Source organism: Pelodiscus sinensis, chromosome 9 (genome assembly GCF_052426305.1).
Source record: "Pelodiscus sinensis isolate ZL-2025 chromosome 9, ASM5242630v1, whole genome shotgun sequence".
NCBI lineage: Eukaryota > Metazoa > Chordata > Testudines > Trionychidae > Pelodiscus > Pelodiscus sinensis.
The window spans coordinates 66383986-66403207 of record NC_143060.1 but is presented as its reverse complement, the minus strand read 5'-3'; the positions used below and the strand labels follow the sequence as shown (position 1 = coordinate 66403207).

Here is a 19222-nt window from a genome sequence, read left to right as displayed (position 1 = left end):
TTTACCAAGTCCATATAGTTGAGACTTATTGATCTGTAATATCTTAGATCATCATCCATAGGGGCTTTTAAAAATAGATTCAATATTTGTTACCCTCCAGCGCTCCAATTCAGAGGCTATTTTTAGGGAGAATGCACTTTATAGCTAGCTGGTGAGTCACGTCATTAAGCCATATTGTTTCTGCGAGGCTGAGTGACCCTAAAGGAGGGACGTGGTACTACTAGAATGTTTGAAAAATGTACTACAAGCGGACTCATTCTACGGGCCACGGAGAAACTGACCTTCCAGCTAAAAACCAAAAGCACATCAAGTAACTCAAAGGGGAGTGAAGAGCTTTATCAGGAACATAGTAAAAAGCCACGGCACAGAAGAGGTTTAAAATGTGGAATTTAAAATGCCTCTAGCACCATGGAAATCTGAGGAGGATGCAAACAGCAGTTCGCCTTTGACTGGCACACGGAAGGCCAAAATAGGCACATGGATGGAATTGGCCTGAAGATCAGACAACCTGAAAGGCCTGCTCAGAGGCCAGGGGCCTGGCGTTCTGCTCTGCTAGAGGGTTCCCGGGCTTGGATGCACAAGATGCTGCGGTTCCATTTATGGCAAGGCTCTGTTGGATGGAACCGGTCCCGTCAGCAAGTGCCTCAGATCCACCCCTGCCCGAGCCAGGATGGGGCCACTGGACTCTTCAAGCTGTTGCCTTTTGTCGTTGTTCACGCCCTTGCTTACCAGAGAGGCAGGAGCCTCTTTTACTCACTGTCTGACTGGCACCGTTTACAGAAGCGTGTCCTGGTGACTTGTGAAACAATCCATCTCCGTTGTTTCCCCACTGGAGACAGATCCGATCCGCCGTGCCCACATCTAGAGCCCCAACTGTGGAATCAGTCACTGGCTCAGCCTATCTGCAATTGTCTTTTTCTGCTCAGAACCGGCAACCAGGAACAACATATCCACTAAGTTTTTCCAGCCACACGTGGAATAAATTTTGTCATGCACACCAAGGCAGGTGTGGATGTGCACCACCAGGAGAAACACCAGCTGCTGGCTGTGGGCGCTCTGCTAATCAGCGGGGCAGCATTTGAATTTTTCCTGCGTGGCTGCCCAAGTGCTGAGCTTACAGGGAACACTGTGTAGCGTCTCCATCTACCTACCTTAGGTATTTATCATGCACAGGATGAATCCATCTGAGGGAAGCAACATTTGCATGCATGAAACCTGGGAGTCCACGCTCACCTGGCAGGAGGGCTGACGGGCTCCTGGGTAAAGTGTGTAGGGGGACAGCTCCCTGCTTCTGGAAGGGGTGGGGCCTAGGGCAGAAGTCATTCGTCACATCTTTCTTTTTTTTGGCCTAGGACTCTGATCCCACGAAAGCCCCCCCCCCCCACTGCCCTGCCTTCCACAGTTACGTGCCACTCTTTGAAACAGGATCTCCGGTACCAGTTCCATCCCACCCTGGGACACCTTTAGCTATCATGCTAGCAATCCACGCCACTTGTACTAAAGAGACAGCGATCATCCGGGAAGCGCTTTGTGATATTTTGCTGTAAAAGTCACTCTAGGAAAGCATACGTCACTGGGCACAGCAGTTATTCAATCCAACAAATGCTCAAATTCACGTGGTATGTATTTAGATTTACCAGCCAATATCTTCCAAACGCTATTTAGGAAGTTAGTGAAAATGTACCTTTCAATATTGACTTAATATTAACCCATCTCAACAAGGTATCTATACAGAAAGAGAGTTAGGGGCATTGATTAGGTAGGTTGCCTTTAAAACCTCCTTTGCAATCTCCCCAATGTTTGACTTAAGAAGAGCTCACAAGCCGAATTTACGGAGAAATTGTAATTTTGTCCGACAATCGCCTTGACCTACAACAAAGGAAGCCCAACGCTTGGAATCAACAGGCAAGAATAACAAAGCGAGCCAGCAGGAGAACAAGGGTAGATCATTGCAGGGGGGCAGGGGGGAGGGAAATCTGAAAATCTACGGTAAAGTCATACTTGGCAAAACTCAATAGATCTGGTAAACATCAAAGATAAATTTTAGCAGGATAATTCCACCAAGTCCCATTAAAAGAAAAAAATGGGACCAGCAGGGTTTCCAGTGAAAAACAATGCCAGGCCAAATAGCACCGATCTACCAGAAGCAATTTATTATGACACCAGAAATAGCTATTTTCACAGCGAATGCTTGAAATGAAAACTTTAAAGCTTCTTTAAGTCTTGAGCTATAGCGAAGTATTTAGCCAGCCAGCCAAAATAGCTGAAGGGAAATAGGAAGGCCACATGTGGAACTAATTACTCATGTAGAGGCTCTGACAAAGAACATTTCTCCAGACTTTTCATGAGGGCTTCGCTTTCAGGAAGTAGCTATAATTACTGTTCAAGTCTAGCGCAGCTTGCATGCCAGTGACAGTTCCAAGAAGGGGGGGGGGGAGGGAGAACGGGACCCTGTTTGCCCTTTTCTTAGTCAAACACCAAAATATAAAGCACAACTGGCAGCATTAAAGGGAACCCAGGCGAGCACCGGCGTGCTGCATTAGTCCTCGAAAAGAATGCATCCCCCCAGTTCGATTTCGCAGCCTCTCCAGAGCAGCAACGTTTGTTTCTCCATGAACTCGCTCTCCGTTGGCTGGAGGGAAACTGTACATCTTGACTTTTTACAGCTTTTCCATAGTGGGGCCCACTTCCTGCCCAGTTGAGGAAAAAAATCTGGCCTGAAGATGAAATGACTGCTTAACATTACACTAAAACATCTGGTACCATTTTATACACAGACCCATGTCTGAGAGCAGGCAATTCTAGCGGTCTCACCAGCGGCACAGTGCATACCCAAACCTCCCTAGGGTGACATCATCCCATATATGGACTCTCAGGCCCAGCCCTCCCCCTTTTCCTGGTCCTAAATTCATTGCCAGATCCCCCGTCTGCTGCAAATGTGCCACGTCAAGACTGGACTCCGAGCACTGCCGTGTGGCTCAGGGCATGCTGCAGAGCTGGAGGGGAAGCTGAGCCGAGCCCCGGTGCAGGAAGGCAGTTTTTCCCAAAGACTAAAAGAGGATTTAAAATAAACAAATAGAAGCGTCCGGAGATCCTGCTCCGTCGCCCCAGTGTTCAGACTACCTGTTCAGGACAATGCTGTTGTACAGTAGTCTGCACATTGGTTAGACTGGGCAAGGGAAAGCAACGCTGTGGACTGTGGGGACGCCAGTGGCTCTGGCCACGGAGAAGACCGTTCTTGCTCCTTTCAGATCTCATATGCAGTATTTTTCTTCGCAGGTTTGACACACTAGGGAATAAGAAACGCTAAGGGACACTGTGAGAAAGGAGGACTGCAGAATAATACGGGGAAGACTTTCTGGTAAGGCCTACTCTGGAAGAACACCTGGCCTATGACCTGGCAAACCTAGGTGATTTCCCCCTCCCCCATTCTTCCAGTCATCACCGCAAGACAGATGGAGCTCGGGTGATTTACTAAAACGTACGCAAGAGAAAGAGAGGTATATCTATATCTATTACATGGAGAGGTGCACAGGACAGAATTTCAGCTCAGGCATTTCCATGGGTTTACTTAAAAATAAAGCTGACTTGTCCCCCAACTAGAAAGGTAAATTGAAGTTTTGCAGATGTTAGCAATTGCTGTGAATATGTATGGTGTAGCGCAATTGAAAATACAAAAAATTGGAGGAAAAAAATAGGAATTCTGAAAAGCCTTTTATGAGCTCTATCATTTGTGACAATTAAAAAAATACTTCTGCATTAAAGGGGTTAAAAAATTGGCAAAGAATGCTTGACCATTAATAGTACATGTTCTTAAATATTTAGTTATAAAAAGGTCCCTCGTGACAAAACAAAGCTGAAGCTTCATTAGATATTTTAAAATATGTGCAATGTATGCTAATGAAAACAAAAGTAACAGCTAAACATAGCAAGAAGCTTTGCCAGGCTTTTGCCAGCTAGAAAACCGAAATGCTGGACTGGCAAGGAAAATCTTTCCCTCGGAGAACAGAGTGCCATAGCAAAGCAATAAATGAAAAAGTAAACCCAATAACGTCTAATGTCCCAATACGTGTCTGCTCATTCCTTACAGGAGCCCGGCACAAAACAATGGCTACAGCTTCCTTGTCTATACTTTGCATTGCTGATCTTTCTTCTTGCATTCAGGATGATTCCTTACTTTGTCTCAATTCCCACTGATAAAAATGGAATTTGTAAACGAATGCAGAAGTTTTCTTTGGTGAGTTTCCAGCTGTTCTGGTAGGGGGGAAAAGCCCTCAGGCTGAATGAAATCCCCATGGAGAGAATAATACAGAAAGTCTGGGCTGCAATTTGATACCAGTTGAATTTCGGAGTCAGCTCTCATATTGCTAAAATACTGATAAACTACTACAAATTTTAAAAAAAAATCCAACAACCCCCAAACCCTAAACTCCCTCCAAAAGTATTCCCTGCTATCTGATGCTCATTATTTATATGAAGATTTTGATAGAGTATGCTACAAACAAAAGTACTATAAATAACTCCATTAAGTTGTAATTACTTTTTGCAGAGTGTATATAAATAGGGATTTTTAAGCAACCTTGCTGTGATTTTTATAAATCTATATATTCTTATTACCTCTCTCAGTGCTCTTTCAAAGCTCAATACAACCCTTCCAAGAGGCTGCCACAACGCAGTATTAACTACACAGCCCCAGCACGGGTTATCATACAGATTATGCAGTGAGAATTCTCACTGTCATTTCCCCTACTAGCCTCATTTAAAAAAAAAAAAAAAAAAAAAAAAAAAAAAAAACACTTTATGCACCTTCTTTGGTTTAATTTCCCCCAAAAAATTTCATCTTTTGAGCAAAAAATATTTGTATTAACAGATTACTGTGTGATAAGAAGGATTTTACTTTTATTTTAGAGTCAGGGTCAGTAAAATAATAACACATTTAAATGCCAAGTTATTAATGGAAAAATCAGAAGAGTCATGAAAGGACAAAGGAGTGAAATTGCATCCATGCAAATGTTAATCTCTTATTCACACTTTTTACATGGGAGTTGTTTTAGGACTGGCAAGTCTGAAAAGCTTTATGATTCATACTGTACGTGGGAGGCACAATTTTAGGTTTTACAATATTTGGTTTACATTACGACAAACTGGCTTAGTTATACCAATGGGAAGAGTTTTCCCTAGACAACCGATTTTTTTTTGTAATAGTTAATTTTACATTTGTCAGGGGTTGTAGACCAGAATCACAAAAGCAAGGGAAAAAATTATATCTAGTCAATGAGAACCATTTAATTAATCTAATAATGTCAAATTAAAAAAGCCTGAGATAACTTCAGTAATTAGGAAAAGATGATGAATGGCATGTGGCAATGGTGTGTTTCTCCTCTCGTCTACTATTTGAATTAATCTTTACGCGTAGTGACCTTTCTGGATTTAGGAAGTGTTTACTCCCACCTCTCATCCTCAAAGTTACATTGTTAGCCTGTACGGCTGAAGGTGGTGGAGGGAATGAGCCTGGCGTGAGTTTTGGGAAAAGGAAGGGAGATTGCAATATGAACAGCAATAGATAGGAAAAGAAAGAGTATATTGTTCAGAATGCGTAAGGAAGTATCTACTTCAGCACAACAAAACAGTGTCATTCGGTGAGCTGAGTAAATATACTCTTCTTGATCTTAACCAGTCAGAAAGAAAAATACTTTTTCCTATTGCCAACCCTTGATTTAAAACATATTATGAAAGACTAATTGAGGAAATGAGTTTCTAAAGTACAGTTTTAAAATACACATGCACACAAACATATCCATATACAGGTTCCTCAAGAACAAGGATGAAACGCTAAGATTTATGATAACTGAGAAATATGAACCGTATTTAGCGGGACATTTACAATGGGGACGTAGTTTTAGTTGATCCAGCACTTTACTCAGCTCTGTTGCATGAAGTGGATAGTCTGAATTGAGGGGGGGTGGGGGGGAGAAAAGGATTTTAACAGAAAAAGTACAACAAAAGAAATGACAAATTCAAGTATGTTCGACCACTTCACCACCAACAGGTCAATATTGCCATATGGTAGATGAGTTTTTTGTTCTTTACTCAGTTACATCAAACTTCACTAACTGGTAGAGATGTAACTATTTTCAAGCTCTCTCATTAGAACTCTGCTCCCTTAATTTTAAAAGGGGAGACCCACACCAGAGTTGAGGGCAGCCATTTCTTATGGGAGTTGAAATAGAAATCCAAGGCAAAACCCAGCAAGTTTCTCACATGGAAAAGAATCACAGAGATTGCTCAATCTTTTGCCAGCATTCTGAATGTTTCTCCCTCGCCCGTAGCCTCAGGCTAATGTGTCTGTATTTTTGGAAGACACAAAGATATTACCTTCTCTCCCTCTCAGCGTGCATACAATTTTCTACAGACCACCCAAGTATCACTGCTCTCTGGGAACTATTATAAGCAACAACAACAAAGTCCAATACCAGCATTTTTCAAATGTCTCTATATTTTAAGCGGTAAAAGGTGATGAGAACAGAGGTGGAGAATCCAATCTAATACTCAGAATGTAGAATAAATACAAGACACACCAAGAGACACAGACTTCCTAGAAAATCCAATTTCTACTCTTTAAACAAATAGATTAAGAAGTTTTCCCTTTTTGGGAAAGCACCTTTTCCTTCTCCAAGAGCACAGCTTCACCATGACTTGTAAAGAGTTTTACTTACTAGAACTGTGCTGCATAGAAAAATCCAAGTTAAAATAATATTAAGGCTTTAATCTGCAAGAGACAGGAAATACCACAGTTAAGGTTGGAACACTTCTTAATTCACTCCAATGTGCCTTAATACTGCATTTTGTGCTACAAGATATAAAGTGTCCAAAACCACCCACTTGGATAAAGGCTAACAGTAAGTAGCTGAAATATGCAGAAGATGAGCTACAAACACATTTCCATCTTAACTCCTAATTTGCTCACTACTGACAGTCGTCAGAGCCCTGAATGGTATTTTAATATCTGTATACAGAAATGTACTTGCTCTTTGTGAATGTTCTTTTCCTTACTCACTATGCCAAATATTTCTGTGCAATCATAATGCCTTAAAAATCTGTATTTACATAATGAATCATGTGTTTTACTTCTGCCCTTATGGCATATTGTACAAAACTTTTTAGCCACATTTTAGAAGTACTAATAGCAGTTCAGCACAAGAGCTTTGTAAACATATCCCGGGTGTCTTTTGATAACATACTAATTAATTGACCAGAACAGCCTCGTCATATGGCGTACTAAATGAATTGCTTAATGCAGAGGCAAAACTCACCTGCAGCAACACCACAGTTATAACCTTCCTTGCTTTTTCGTTGACAAAATTTTCCTTTGTATGGTCAACAATCACTGACTAGAAAACCCAGAGAAACTCATCTCCCACCCGCCTCACTCCGGCACCCCCACTACCTGCTCACAGGCACTAGTTCGTATTCTAGACTAATGTGGCCTACACATTCTTGATGTTGATCCTCTTGTGTTAGAGATTCCCAATGAATATTTTTACTGCACAACTGTTTTGGCATTCCAAAAAAGCACACTACCTAATCAAACACACCTAATTTTTCCCACCGCGTAAAGATTCTGAGCACCACAACGTCTGCATATTAAAACAGCAGACACTTTCAATGACCAAAAGAACACTAAGCATGGAAATGCCCTTAAAAGTGATTTGTCTCTTATTTTTCATGATAGCAACTGATTAGTCCACATTACGATCTTATCTTTCAGTTTCCTTTTAAAATGGTAAAGCTATAGGATGGCAAAAGTACTCAACTTTAATTTCACTTGGAACTGTTTTTTTTTTTTTAAATCTATTGTAGTTACCACAATAAATGTACATTGGCTTAGAATGGGAAAAGGTTTACTGCATAATACCTCATATCTGTCTTGACAATTTACGTATTGTAATTTCTAGTTTAAAAAATAGTTCTTATTCCAAATTGCTAGCTTTAAAGCTGACTGGTGATTCATGAATTTCCAAACTGATTGTCTACAGATATATTCATTTTCTTTACTAGAAATCTAGTAACTAGCACCAGAACACTACAACAGATTTATATAAAATGTATTATATATTTATAATGATTTATACAATCAATTTTAAAATTGTAAAACATTTGCTTTTTAGACCTTTGATAAATTCAGGCCTTGTATGGGCCAATTTTCAGTTCAATACAGCATATGTCTAAGAAACACCTCAATATCCGAGTTTGTCATGCAAGAATTGGCTATTAACCATTAGTAATTAATGTGAGCAACAATGATGATTTAAAAGAACAGTATTTTAAAAGAGTACTTTATTTTGTATAAAAGCTGATGTAACGCTCTTTAAAAAATCTTGCAGTGGAATCCAATGTTTGAGGTTTAAATGTCTTTTAAAACTAAGGCAATGTCAATCATTTACTGAAAGGCTTTTCAAACGTAGGTCGATTTACATGTATTTTTGGGGCTTTACATTTATAACAGTTCAGCAAAGCAATACCTTTTGTAGGAAAGGTGTTTGCACATGTCTGATTTATAGCATAATCTACATTTAGTTGAAAGATCTCTATTTTAAGCCCAAGACGGCTCTTTTATTTGGTTTTCACATCTAGAAAGTATTCATGCTGAGAGGAACGGGAATCAAAATTCTATGCTAAACAAAATGCTAGTGAAGTACGCTCCTTTTTACACACACATACATCCACCACTGTCTTTCCAGAATATTCTTTATTGGAACTGTCTACATATGGTTGCTTGCATCTATATAAAATGAATTTGGTTTTGTTTTTAGCATTTAAGTTTATGGTACTTATCTGTTCCTAGAAAATATGTACTGTATAAACATATCCTTTATCTTGAACTTCAGTATTTCTGTGTTTCTGAGGAGAGTAAAAACATCTGGTTAAAACCACTGCATGCTGTGCAAGTAGCGTATCTGGGGAAACGCTTGTATTAATTGGATTTAAAATAAACCCTGGTTTTAGTCATTATTCTTTTTAAAATGTTTAGTGTGAGCATTCTGTTGAAATCCTATCCCGTGTGCCCGTCAGCACAATTATAACTAATGTACAATGCATATTTTCTGAATAAAGTCAAACAGTGTACTTGTTCCACAGCTCTCTAATGTTTTAAAGTTGAATTGTGTTATGTGTCCCAACCAAGTCCCCAAGCCTGGAATGGCACAGACTGGTTCTTATCAGCCGGTGAGGAAAGGATGGATCCAAGGGACTGGCTGGACGGAGTTGTCATGTGTCTGCCTGTCTACACTTGCTGTGCAGAACATCCTCTCACCTGTACAGCAGGCACAGACAGGCAGTCACATGACAACCCAGCCTGAATGACAACCAGCCAATGAGAGAGCAGCTCTGACATAGCATCTTCGCCAAGAGCTACAGCAAAGACTCACTTTTGGATTTTAGTCTGCTGGTTCAATAATTAACTCCTGTGTACGTTTTATTATCGACTTGGTCAGCATATTGAAAGCCACACAGAGTAAAATGAATGGTGCCTATCAAATACAATAAAACCCACTGCTGAAATTTTTACTGTGCTTTCTATAGTACTCTTTTCCTAATTGTTCCGATTAACTCACTAACCATGATTTTTATTTGTACCCCGCTTTGCGGCACCATTGCAAATGGGAAGACAAAACACATTTCTCACGGATATTTTGATAATAGCACATAAATGACTCAAAATTTATTAGATTATGCAAAATAAATTGCATGCGTATTGATCCTACAAAAAGAGGACGTTATTCCTTGGCTAGTAGATTATTTAAAAAAGGACACTATTAGATTTCTGAATATTTTCCCCCTCTTTACTATGTGGGATTTGATTTCCCTCTGGAACAATGAAAAATCCACTTCCTTACTCATTGTCTCTCCTCTGTCACAAGATGCATGTTATTTTAGTACTGTAGCTAAGCTGTAAATTAAATTAATAATACACGTTTATTCACTAATGTTGACAGCATTTTCGTCTTAAAAGAACAGAAGCATTTGATCTGGAAACAAAAAACCCACAGAAGTTGTAAATAATGGGAAGAAGTGAGTCCAATGTAAAGACTTTCCCTCCACCCCATCACTTGACAGTGACGTTGACAGAAGTTTTAGGTTTACAGAGAATACAGGATTTGACAGGGTCCTATTAAACATGGGACATTTTTTACCAAGTGGAGCTTTCTGTCTGCAGTCAAGAACTTTAGGTTCACAAAGGAGAATGGTTCTTCTCACCCCCTCTCCTTAGTTACCCTGTAGTAGAACCAGGACAAATCTCACAAACCTTAGAAGTTTAACACAAAAACCCATGTTCGCCCCCGCCTGTTGGCAAATTAACAGTAACTGAGAGCCAAGTCTTATTACTAAAACTTCCCTATTTTTACATTACATTACAGCATACCTTCGCTATGACATATTGTACTAATTAAACTAGTCAAATGAATGACTGCATTAACCTTGTGCTGCCTTGTTCAATAAGAGCCCCAAACCTACAAACACATGCTTTGCTTTAAACAAGTCGACCCCCTTGATTTTAATGGATTACTCACATGAGTAACGTTAAGCGTACGTGTCAGGGCCTACTTCACAAAGGGCCTCTTGGTCATAAAACAAGCAAGGTTCCTTTTCTTAGTATATGAAGACTGATCAAACCCACATTTTTGCTTCCACCAGGAGTGCAAAAATAGGAGCATCACAGGAAGCAAGTTTAGCAATCATTAATGTTAAAAAATACATTTGAAGGGCAACACCACCATATCAATAAAGACGTCAAAACAAATTACTTTATGCTTGCCTATGCCAGCTGTTGAAAGCCATGCTTTTGGAAATGTGTTCTTTGCCAAGGTAAGTTACGTCCAAGTAATCCCTACTGTGGAATCTTTAGTACAAGGTTCCAGAGCCAAGGAAGAAAGCATGAAAGGCCGTTTTCTGCACACAGCAGTAGATTATAATACTTTCATCCTAAGCAAGGCCCAACCTACAAAAGCATGGACAGATTTGTTCTTGATGGGCACATGCTCACATCAGAGAAGTTATGCTGCTCAAGCAGGTCTAGTGTTCCAAGGAGGCATAAGATCCCTCCTTACCATGGTGCCATGGCCAGGTAGCTCTGCTGTGCGGGGGGACAAGAGGGAGACCATGGTCCTGCTCTGTCCCCACACCCTCTGGAGAGGTGAACACTGGCCTAGACCTAGGTGGCTGTTGGGCTCAGGCATGCGCAAGGGCTGCGGTAGGGACTGGGCTCTGATCAGCAGGCACCAGGGGAAGCAAAGTCCTCGTGTGCTTTCGGAGTGCTCATCAGTGCAGAGTCTGTTCACAGTTCAAGCCCACAAACACAGAAATTGTATCCTGTACTTCTGAAGGCCATCAGCAGTCAGGTGAAATGCAACAGCAGTCAGGATCCACCGGTTAGGACAGGACGTGACAAATACCATAGCTCTTTGAAAGTAGGGAGAAAGTTTAGGGAAGCAAAACAAAATTTGCCCAGGAAACCGGAGTGAACGTTTCCGCCTCCCGTGAAGAGAGCCACTAGACACGAGTTACCACAAGGGGCATGTTCTCAGTTGTAGCTGTTCTCATGAAAGTTCTCAGGCGCTAGTTGAGGAAGAAGTCTAGATCCATGCAGTACAGGGGCAGACACTTCCAACAGTGTTTGCAGGAACTCTGAAGACTTCCACCGAGCACAGATGGAAGACTCAAGAATTCCCAATCATCTGTAAGGCGCTTCCAAGTACTGGAGACAGAATATATTGAGCATGGTTAATTTCACCACCCTACTTTTCAATACCATGCTGAGGCCTACTCTATAATAAGAATAAAGGCTAAGCCGACATCTAATGCAAGCTATCGAGTTCCACAGGGGAGTTTTGGCATCATCATTAGCTAAACAAGTGACTTGTTACCACAAAACAAAGACAACAGAATTCCCCCATGACATTACACTGAAAGTTCCTACAGACCAACCTTCTGCAACTTCTACATTAGGATTAAAGCATTAACTACCACTCGCTTTTCCTCAGACATTTTTTAAATGCCATACAAGAACATGCCTGTTTTCAAACTTGCCCATTCACAAAATCACCTGTTTGATTTCTTGAATCCTGTTTTTTATTATCTCGTATCAAAGGAACTCAAACAGCCTTCCAGCAATATTTTGAAGACAAAACTGCCTTCCTCTGAGTTTCCACTGTAGTCCTCATTCCTTCCCTCTGATTTATTAACAATAATCCTCTTTTCAAGCATGCATGTAGCAACCGCTGACATTAATGAAAATTACATGTTTACACGGACTAGACTTTCCTATAAGTCTTAATCAAAGGCAAGGAAATTCCAAGGTTAGCCTTGCTCATCTGCACCTCATCTCTCACGCATGGGTCTTCTAGGGATCTCACAAAAGTGTATGATGGCTGTTGTTGCGTATGCCATAACAGCGAAGCCGAGGAGGACAAGTTATAAACCGAGTGGAAATTTTAGCATTTAAATCTCCTGCTTTTGTCTTTTTAAATTAGACCCACCATTTTTTTCAATGATATTTTTGAAAAGTATAATCATTGGTTACCAGTAACTCATAGAAAATAATACATGCCACAACATAAGCACGGCCAGACGGGGTCAGACCAAAGGTCCTTCTAGCCCAGTGTCCTGTCTTCCGACAGCAGCCAATACCCCAGAGGAAATGAACAGACTAGGGAATCATCATGTGATCCCTCCTCTGTCTCCCATTCCCAGTCAAACAGAAGCTAGGAACACCATAGAAATAGGATTTTAACAGCGGCCAGCTAAAAAACACACCCCTTCCTTAGCTGCATGCTTATTTTAAAGAAAGGTTTCAGTCCAGCTGAAGAATGCTCAAGAGCATGCTCGGGGAAGAATTGGCTAACAGCAATGGGTACAGTCAGTGAAATAACAGTCTGGTAAGATCTGGACCGCAGCAAGCCAAACCTTTATCTGTTAACAGAAATAACTTTTGAAAGTGAATTATCAGTCACTGTCCAGGTGAAATAAGATCAGTAAAGGCAAAGTTTTTCCTGCTTCTCTCCTCTGTCATTGTGCTTGGTTCATAAGAACAAACTGCAGAAAACAGTAAATCTGTCTGCAAACCCACTCCCTAGAACTAACAAGCAACATCCTTCCGAAATATTAACCTAGGTCAGTGGAATCTGCTATGAAAAAATCTCTCTACTGACCTCACAACAACCACTTGACTGTGTTTTAAAAGGATCACAAGATTCGCGCCACAAGCAACTGAACTGAATTCACTTCCTAGCCAGCATTATGCAATTGACGATGTGAACGCTACACATGACCGACCACAAGTTAAACGAGACCTTGCCTTTTATTGGACCAACTTGTGTAGCTGGAAGGGACAAGCTTTTGAGCTTTCCAAGTTGTCTGTGGGACTCGAAAGCTTGACCCTTTCACCAACATCAGCCGGTCCAATAAGAGATTTTGCTTCCCCTACCTCCTCTCTCTCACACACCCTGGGACCAAGATGGCTGCAACCGGCTAATACACACTGCCTAAGTCTTCTAAAAGACATGAAACTGGAGATTCGTTTTTATTGACGCTGAAGAGATTGGACAGAAAATGGAATCACATCACAGCCCTCAAAGACAACATTCAGGGTCACACAACTTCTGAACACACATTTTCCTACTTGGCTACAGTCTGCAGTCATGTTCTGTGTATTTCTCCTTGCATAAAGCGCTTACTTGTTAGTTAATAGGCAGTTTTCTTCAAAGACTCGATCCCAAAATAAAGACCAGCTTCTGCAAACACTACTGAAGCCACGGTTTACAGTAGGACGCACTATATTGGGTTGGCGCTAACGTGAGCATTGTTTCGGAGCCAGGCTAAAGGTGGGTGTGGGTGTGTCCCTCCTCTCGAGATGTCTTAGCAGGTTTTATGACCCTGTGGGGTCTAATATTTTACATTTTTTATATATATTTTTATTGTGTTTTAAAATTTTTGTAAGCCACTTTGTATATTTTAAATAGAGAGGCATGGTAAAAATACTTTAAATAAATAATTAAGTAATAAGAACTTCACTCGGTGGGCGCAGGGCCTGACACAATAAAATGTTATATGTGAAGAATCTGCACCTAAGCTCTACCCAGTGTGTCTAGAAGCCAGGCCGCTGACCTACAACACTAATAAAAAGAAAACAAAAACATTACGGGAGGCAACAATAGTGACAACCACAAACAAGCAAGACCAATGTCCACAACTAATTTTTAGGGCTTGCTAGAAAGGTTTTCCCTTGGCTGAAAATTCACTCCCCCCCCCCAAAAAAAAATATTTTCAATTGAAAGCTACTGAACTTAGAACACATTTTGTATTTTGGAGGAAAGTTCCAGTTTTTGGATAAAAATACAGCACGTGAGGAAGGCGCACACTGAACATGTGTGCTCAATTGAAAATCCAGTTTTCCCTTGAAAATAAACGATGGAAATCATAAGAAAAAGTAAACAGCATCCCAGGTAGTCCAACCCAGAGGCTGGCAACCAACTAGATGGCAAGACAGCATGTGCCCGGGTTAGCACCAGGCTGGGCTTGCTGGAAGAACAAGCCCACAGAAGAACGATTGGTACCACTTCATTGCTCTGTGTCTGCAAAGAAGCGCCAGGATGAAATGAAGATGGGAAAAACAATGTGACACCTTATGACTAACTCAGTTGTAATGAAATCTAGTGAACCAGCTACTAGTAACCAGAAAGGTCTAGTATATTCTCTTATCTTGACTATTTTAAAAGAAATTAAGTGTTTAAGATTTAGAGTAAATGAGTGTTCACAAATCTAGAGTAATTAGTGTTCCCAAAGTTGGAGAGAAATTTCACAGTAGGATCGGTAGCCCCTGAAAGCAGAAGAAATATTGAGAACTGCAAAAGCAGGGATCACACTAAGCACTACATCAGATTAATTACATATGAAATACAAGTTCAGAATGCACAAAGTTAAAATTTTAACATTAAAACAGGGGTGGGAAATAATTTTTGTAGGAAGGCCACTTCAAAAATGTCCCAAGTGATTGTGGGCCTCCCCAGAAGGGGTAGGGCCTCAGACGGAAGAGGTGGGGCCTCGGGTGAAAGGGGCAGGGCCTTAAACTAGCAGGAGTTGAAAGGGCTTGCGTCTGCCCCGCAGCTGCCAGGCAACGCAGTAGCGAGCAGGGGTGGGAGCTGCCATGGGCCGGATGGAAAAAGTCGGCGGGGTGGATTCGGCCCACAGACAGACGCCTGCTCAGCCCTGCATTAGAAGCCATGAACGAATACCAGAGGGACTCATGTCTGCAAGGAACAATGTCTTTACCTCATCATCTTTATACCAGGACAAGCTTTCTGCAGTCAGAACAAACCAGTATTCCTTGGACCCTCCTTTCATGATGCCGATATTGTTGATGGTCAGCCAGCCTTTCCGGATCACCTGTACAGGATCAGAAGTCAATAGCCAGGTATTAGTCAACAGTCCCTCACCCACCAAACACAATCTGGTTTCTAAACTCATTCTTTTGACTAAGCAACTGTTTTACCAACCCCCCGCTTTTCAGTCTTTGACAAACGTGAGGTATTTCCACAAGTCCACGAGAAAACCATAACCCAGAATGAATGTTGTTGGGGTGGGGGCTTGTAGGGAGGAGAGAAGGCTAAGTTTATCCTCGTGAATTTATGCTATAAATGCCACGGGTGCACATCACTCAGATGTAGGATCCTGATACTATTTGCTTGCAGTGTAGGAACATGCTGTCAAAAGCCATATGAAAAAGTAAAGGGTAAAAACTGGTTGCTTTCCCTGCTCTGAAACTGCACATTTTTCAGATCTGGGAGAAGAATTGTTGGGTTAGCAATCTGGGCCAGACCATAGTTCCTCTCGAGAGGAACCCAGTCAGCGGCTCCTGGAAACCTCACACATCAGAGAAGGGGACTTTGATGGGTCCAATTTATCACACACACAAGGGCTTGGACAATCAAAATACTTTCAAAGATTCGAGAAAGTAGGGACAGAAGTGGTTATGCCAAGGCAAGGAAACTGAAGAGTGAAACAAGAGACACAGAAGCGGAAAGGAAAAACAAGGCTGGGATGGAAAGAGAAAGAAGAAAAACTGGCCTGATTGGTGGAAACAAAAGGGAAGAATGGCAGAGAGAAGTGGGTACAGAAACCATGCTAAAGTTAAGCGGAAAAACATGCAGGAAAAATGGAGAGCAAGAGAAAACAAGGGAGGGATAACAGGACTCTGGTGGTAAGAGGGAAGGAAGAGAACAGGTCATCAGAGCTGTTTAAAGAAGGGCGAATACAAAGGTCCACTGAGCTTCCAAAACACACATTTCTGTGAAATTCTAGTTCAGGAAAAGCATCAAGTCTGATTTTAAAAGGAAAAGAACACGGATTCACGAATTCCATCCACCCTACGGCGAAGTCTTCAAATCTCTCTGCAAGCACACAGAAATTGTGACTGTTTCTCCCCCAAGAAGGTCTCATGTTCTTGCTTTTGAGAGATTGGGAGTGAGAGAGAAATTCTTCAGGAAGTGTTTGGGCTTTGTGTCTCCACAAGTGTGGAGCAATGCAATCTAACAGAGGTCTCCACTTGTTTTCACAGGGACACACTGGCTGGGGGAAGCCACTCATAAAAAGGTTTCTAACATCATCCAGCTTCAATGGCAGCAGCAGACAAGAGACGATTTGAAGCCCACTTCGTGGTCAACCATCAAACTTTGAAACCTTAAAGCATATGTCCCTCAACGGGCACATAAACGTTCTGTAAAGAGCACTGGTCTGTATGACGGGAGACTCTCTCGCGCTCATTAACAACAATGCCGACTGAAAGAGGGATCGGTACCCAGCACCCACGTCGTATCAGAAATAGCTGAAACGGATCGTTAATTGTGTCCCATTTGACAACACTGTATGGTTGGCCCGCTCTTCCATGCCTTCCCGAGGACCTAGGTCAGTGAGGTCTAGAGGGGAAGTTGCTGGCTCATGAACATGCTGCCACATAACAGAAGCAGGAGGCTCTAGAGCAGGGTTTCCAACCTATGGGTCGGGACCCAAATATGGGTCACCATTACATTTCAAAAGGGTCGCCAAGTGTCTACCCAGGTGGCTCTGCCCTTCCTCCCCCCGTTTTTGAATTGCCTTGGGTCACCAAGTCTCCGTGAATTGTCCACACGAGTCCCCATCTGGAAAAGGGTGGGAACCGCTACTCTAGAGGGAGAGTCTAGGTGTGGGCTAAGCAGTCGGGAGGGAGCCAAAGTTTGTTATCTTGGCGTTAACCTGTATCTTCATCAAACCAAAGCAGGAAAGGGGGCAGGTTTCCCTCTGATCTAGCGTAGTGGGTAGAGAACGGGTTTGAGAGGCAGCTGGAAAAAGGCATCATGGCTTCAGTCCAGGGACCCACCAAATCCTCTGACAACGTGTTTTAGACCATCTAGCCAAGTGCACGGCTACACTTCCTGCACCCAATCTCTGCTCGGACATAGCGACCCACCTTCAACCAACTGACAAACAAGGAACCAAGCAGCAAACAAACAAATGCTGCGGCACGGGGATCTTTCAGACAAACGAGTGGGGATGTGACGATTTTCTCCCGCAGCACATACAATTGAAAATACCCCATGTCCAGGGGGAGCAGCACACCACACGGGGACAGCAGAAAGGCACCAATGGATGCTATATTCAGCGCTGGTTGGGGACAGCAAGCCTGGACAGATTCAGAGAGGAATTGCCACCCTGGGACGGAATGGCTGGGGGGCGGCTCAGCAGGCAGTCTCAGGAGAGCCAGCGCTGGGGAAGGGAAGGAGTATACTGAGCATGTGTCATAGCCAGAGGACTTTCCTTTGGTCTGAGCAGTCTATAAAACCAGGGCTGAAGCAGCCAATGTTGGTCTGCCACTCAGGAAGACAAGCGTTCTCATTAAGGGCTTGACATGGGCCAGTTGCAAAGTGTTGCTGTAAGCCCAAGAAATGCTTCAAGAACCTAAAAGGGTGTCACAAGGAGGACAAAAGCCCTTCCATTGTACCAGTGCAGCCTGCCTCTAGCCATGGGGCAGGCTGCGCTGTGCCCTTCTCCCCTGGGGCAGAGACAGACTGATCCGTCCCTTAGTGCGCAGATGCAGGCGATGGGGCGCTCACCCCACACGGGCCCTAGAGGGGGGACTATAAGCACGAGAGGCCCGAGAACATAGCGCGACTTCCCTGTGGGGGAAGCTCACTTGGGCAGGAGGCGGCAGGGCTGCTATAAAGCCAGGGGGCTGGCAATAGGGGAGGGAGGCTGCCGTCACACCCTAGGACAAGGAGGGAGCAGGAGCCTGGGCTAGGAGTGTGGGAACCAGTCCAGGAAAGGAGAGCAGGCCTGAACAGCTGGTTTGAGGACCCCTGGGTTGGAACCCAAGCAGAGGCCAGGCCTGAGACCCACTACGAGCCATGGCAGGCATGGTGCTGTCAGCCCAGTGGATAACGCGGCTGCCTCCGACTGGGGGGAGAGAGACTCTGGTGGGAGCCCAGATGGGAGGACAACTGTGGCTTGGCGCCACAGAAGAGGCGCTGCGGCCGCAGGGCGAGTGAGCGAGGCAGCCGACCAAGCACCTGCCGGCCGGCACAGATAGCAAAGAGCTATTGCAGATGGGCCCGGAGGAGGTGTGGCCGAGAGGGAAACCCCACAGGCCGGTTACACCGTTGCCCACTGCGCTGGGATTGCAAACGCTGCCAGGAATGTTTGTCCAATGATCTTGCCAAACTCCACTCTGCACGTCCCGGATGCAAGAGGTATGGGTTAGGAACATCAGGAAGGTGAGGAACATAAGCCATGCCAGAAGTGAGTGGAGACGGCTTTCAGATGGGCACCTGAGCTGTGTGGACAGGATGAATGTGGGATGACCCAATTCCTTCCGTCAGGACTCAGAGATAAACTTGGTGTCTAACAAATGAAAAAAAAAAATTGTGTGCGCGGGGAGAGAGAGTGTGAGCACAAGTCAGAAGGAAGTTATTTTGCAGATTGCTCAACTGCACAAAAACAAACCCTATCTCTTCCCTTCCCTCTCTGCCATTTCACAGGGATAAACAGGAAAGCAGGATCTGGACGGACTAAGGACAGAATTTTATGGACTGTTTCACAACTGGACAGTGTCTTGCATCAATTAAGAGATTTCTGAATAACAAAGTAGAATAAAAGATGCTATGACTTGGTATTACACAAGTGTGAACAGCTGTGC

General features: G+C 43.0%; 1 protein-coding gene across 8 annotated transcripts in view; it reads right to left on the bottom strand.

Annotated features, from left to right (window-relative positions):
• DNM3 (dynamin 3) overlaps positions 1 to 19222 on the bottom strand; it is a 188016-nt gene that overhangs the window by 115288 nt on the left and 53506 nt on the right. For all 8 annotated transcript variants that reach the window (XM_075937047.2, XM_075937053.2, XM_089780631.1 and 5 more), the window contains one exon: positions 15328 to 15441. In XM_075937047.2, the coding sequence (XP_075793162.2) occupies positions 15328 to 15441 (114 nt within the window). The remainder of the gene's footprint in view (positions 1 to 15327; positions 15442 to 19222) is intronic.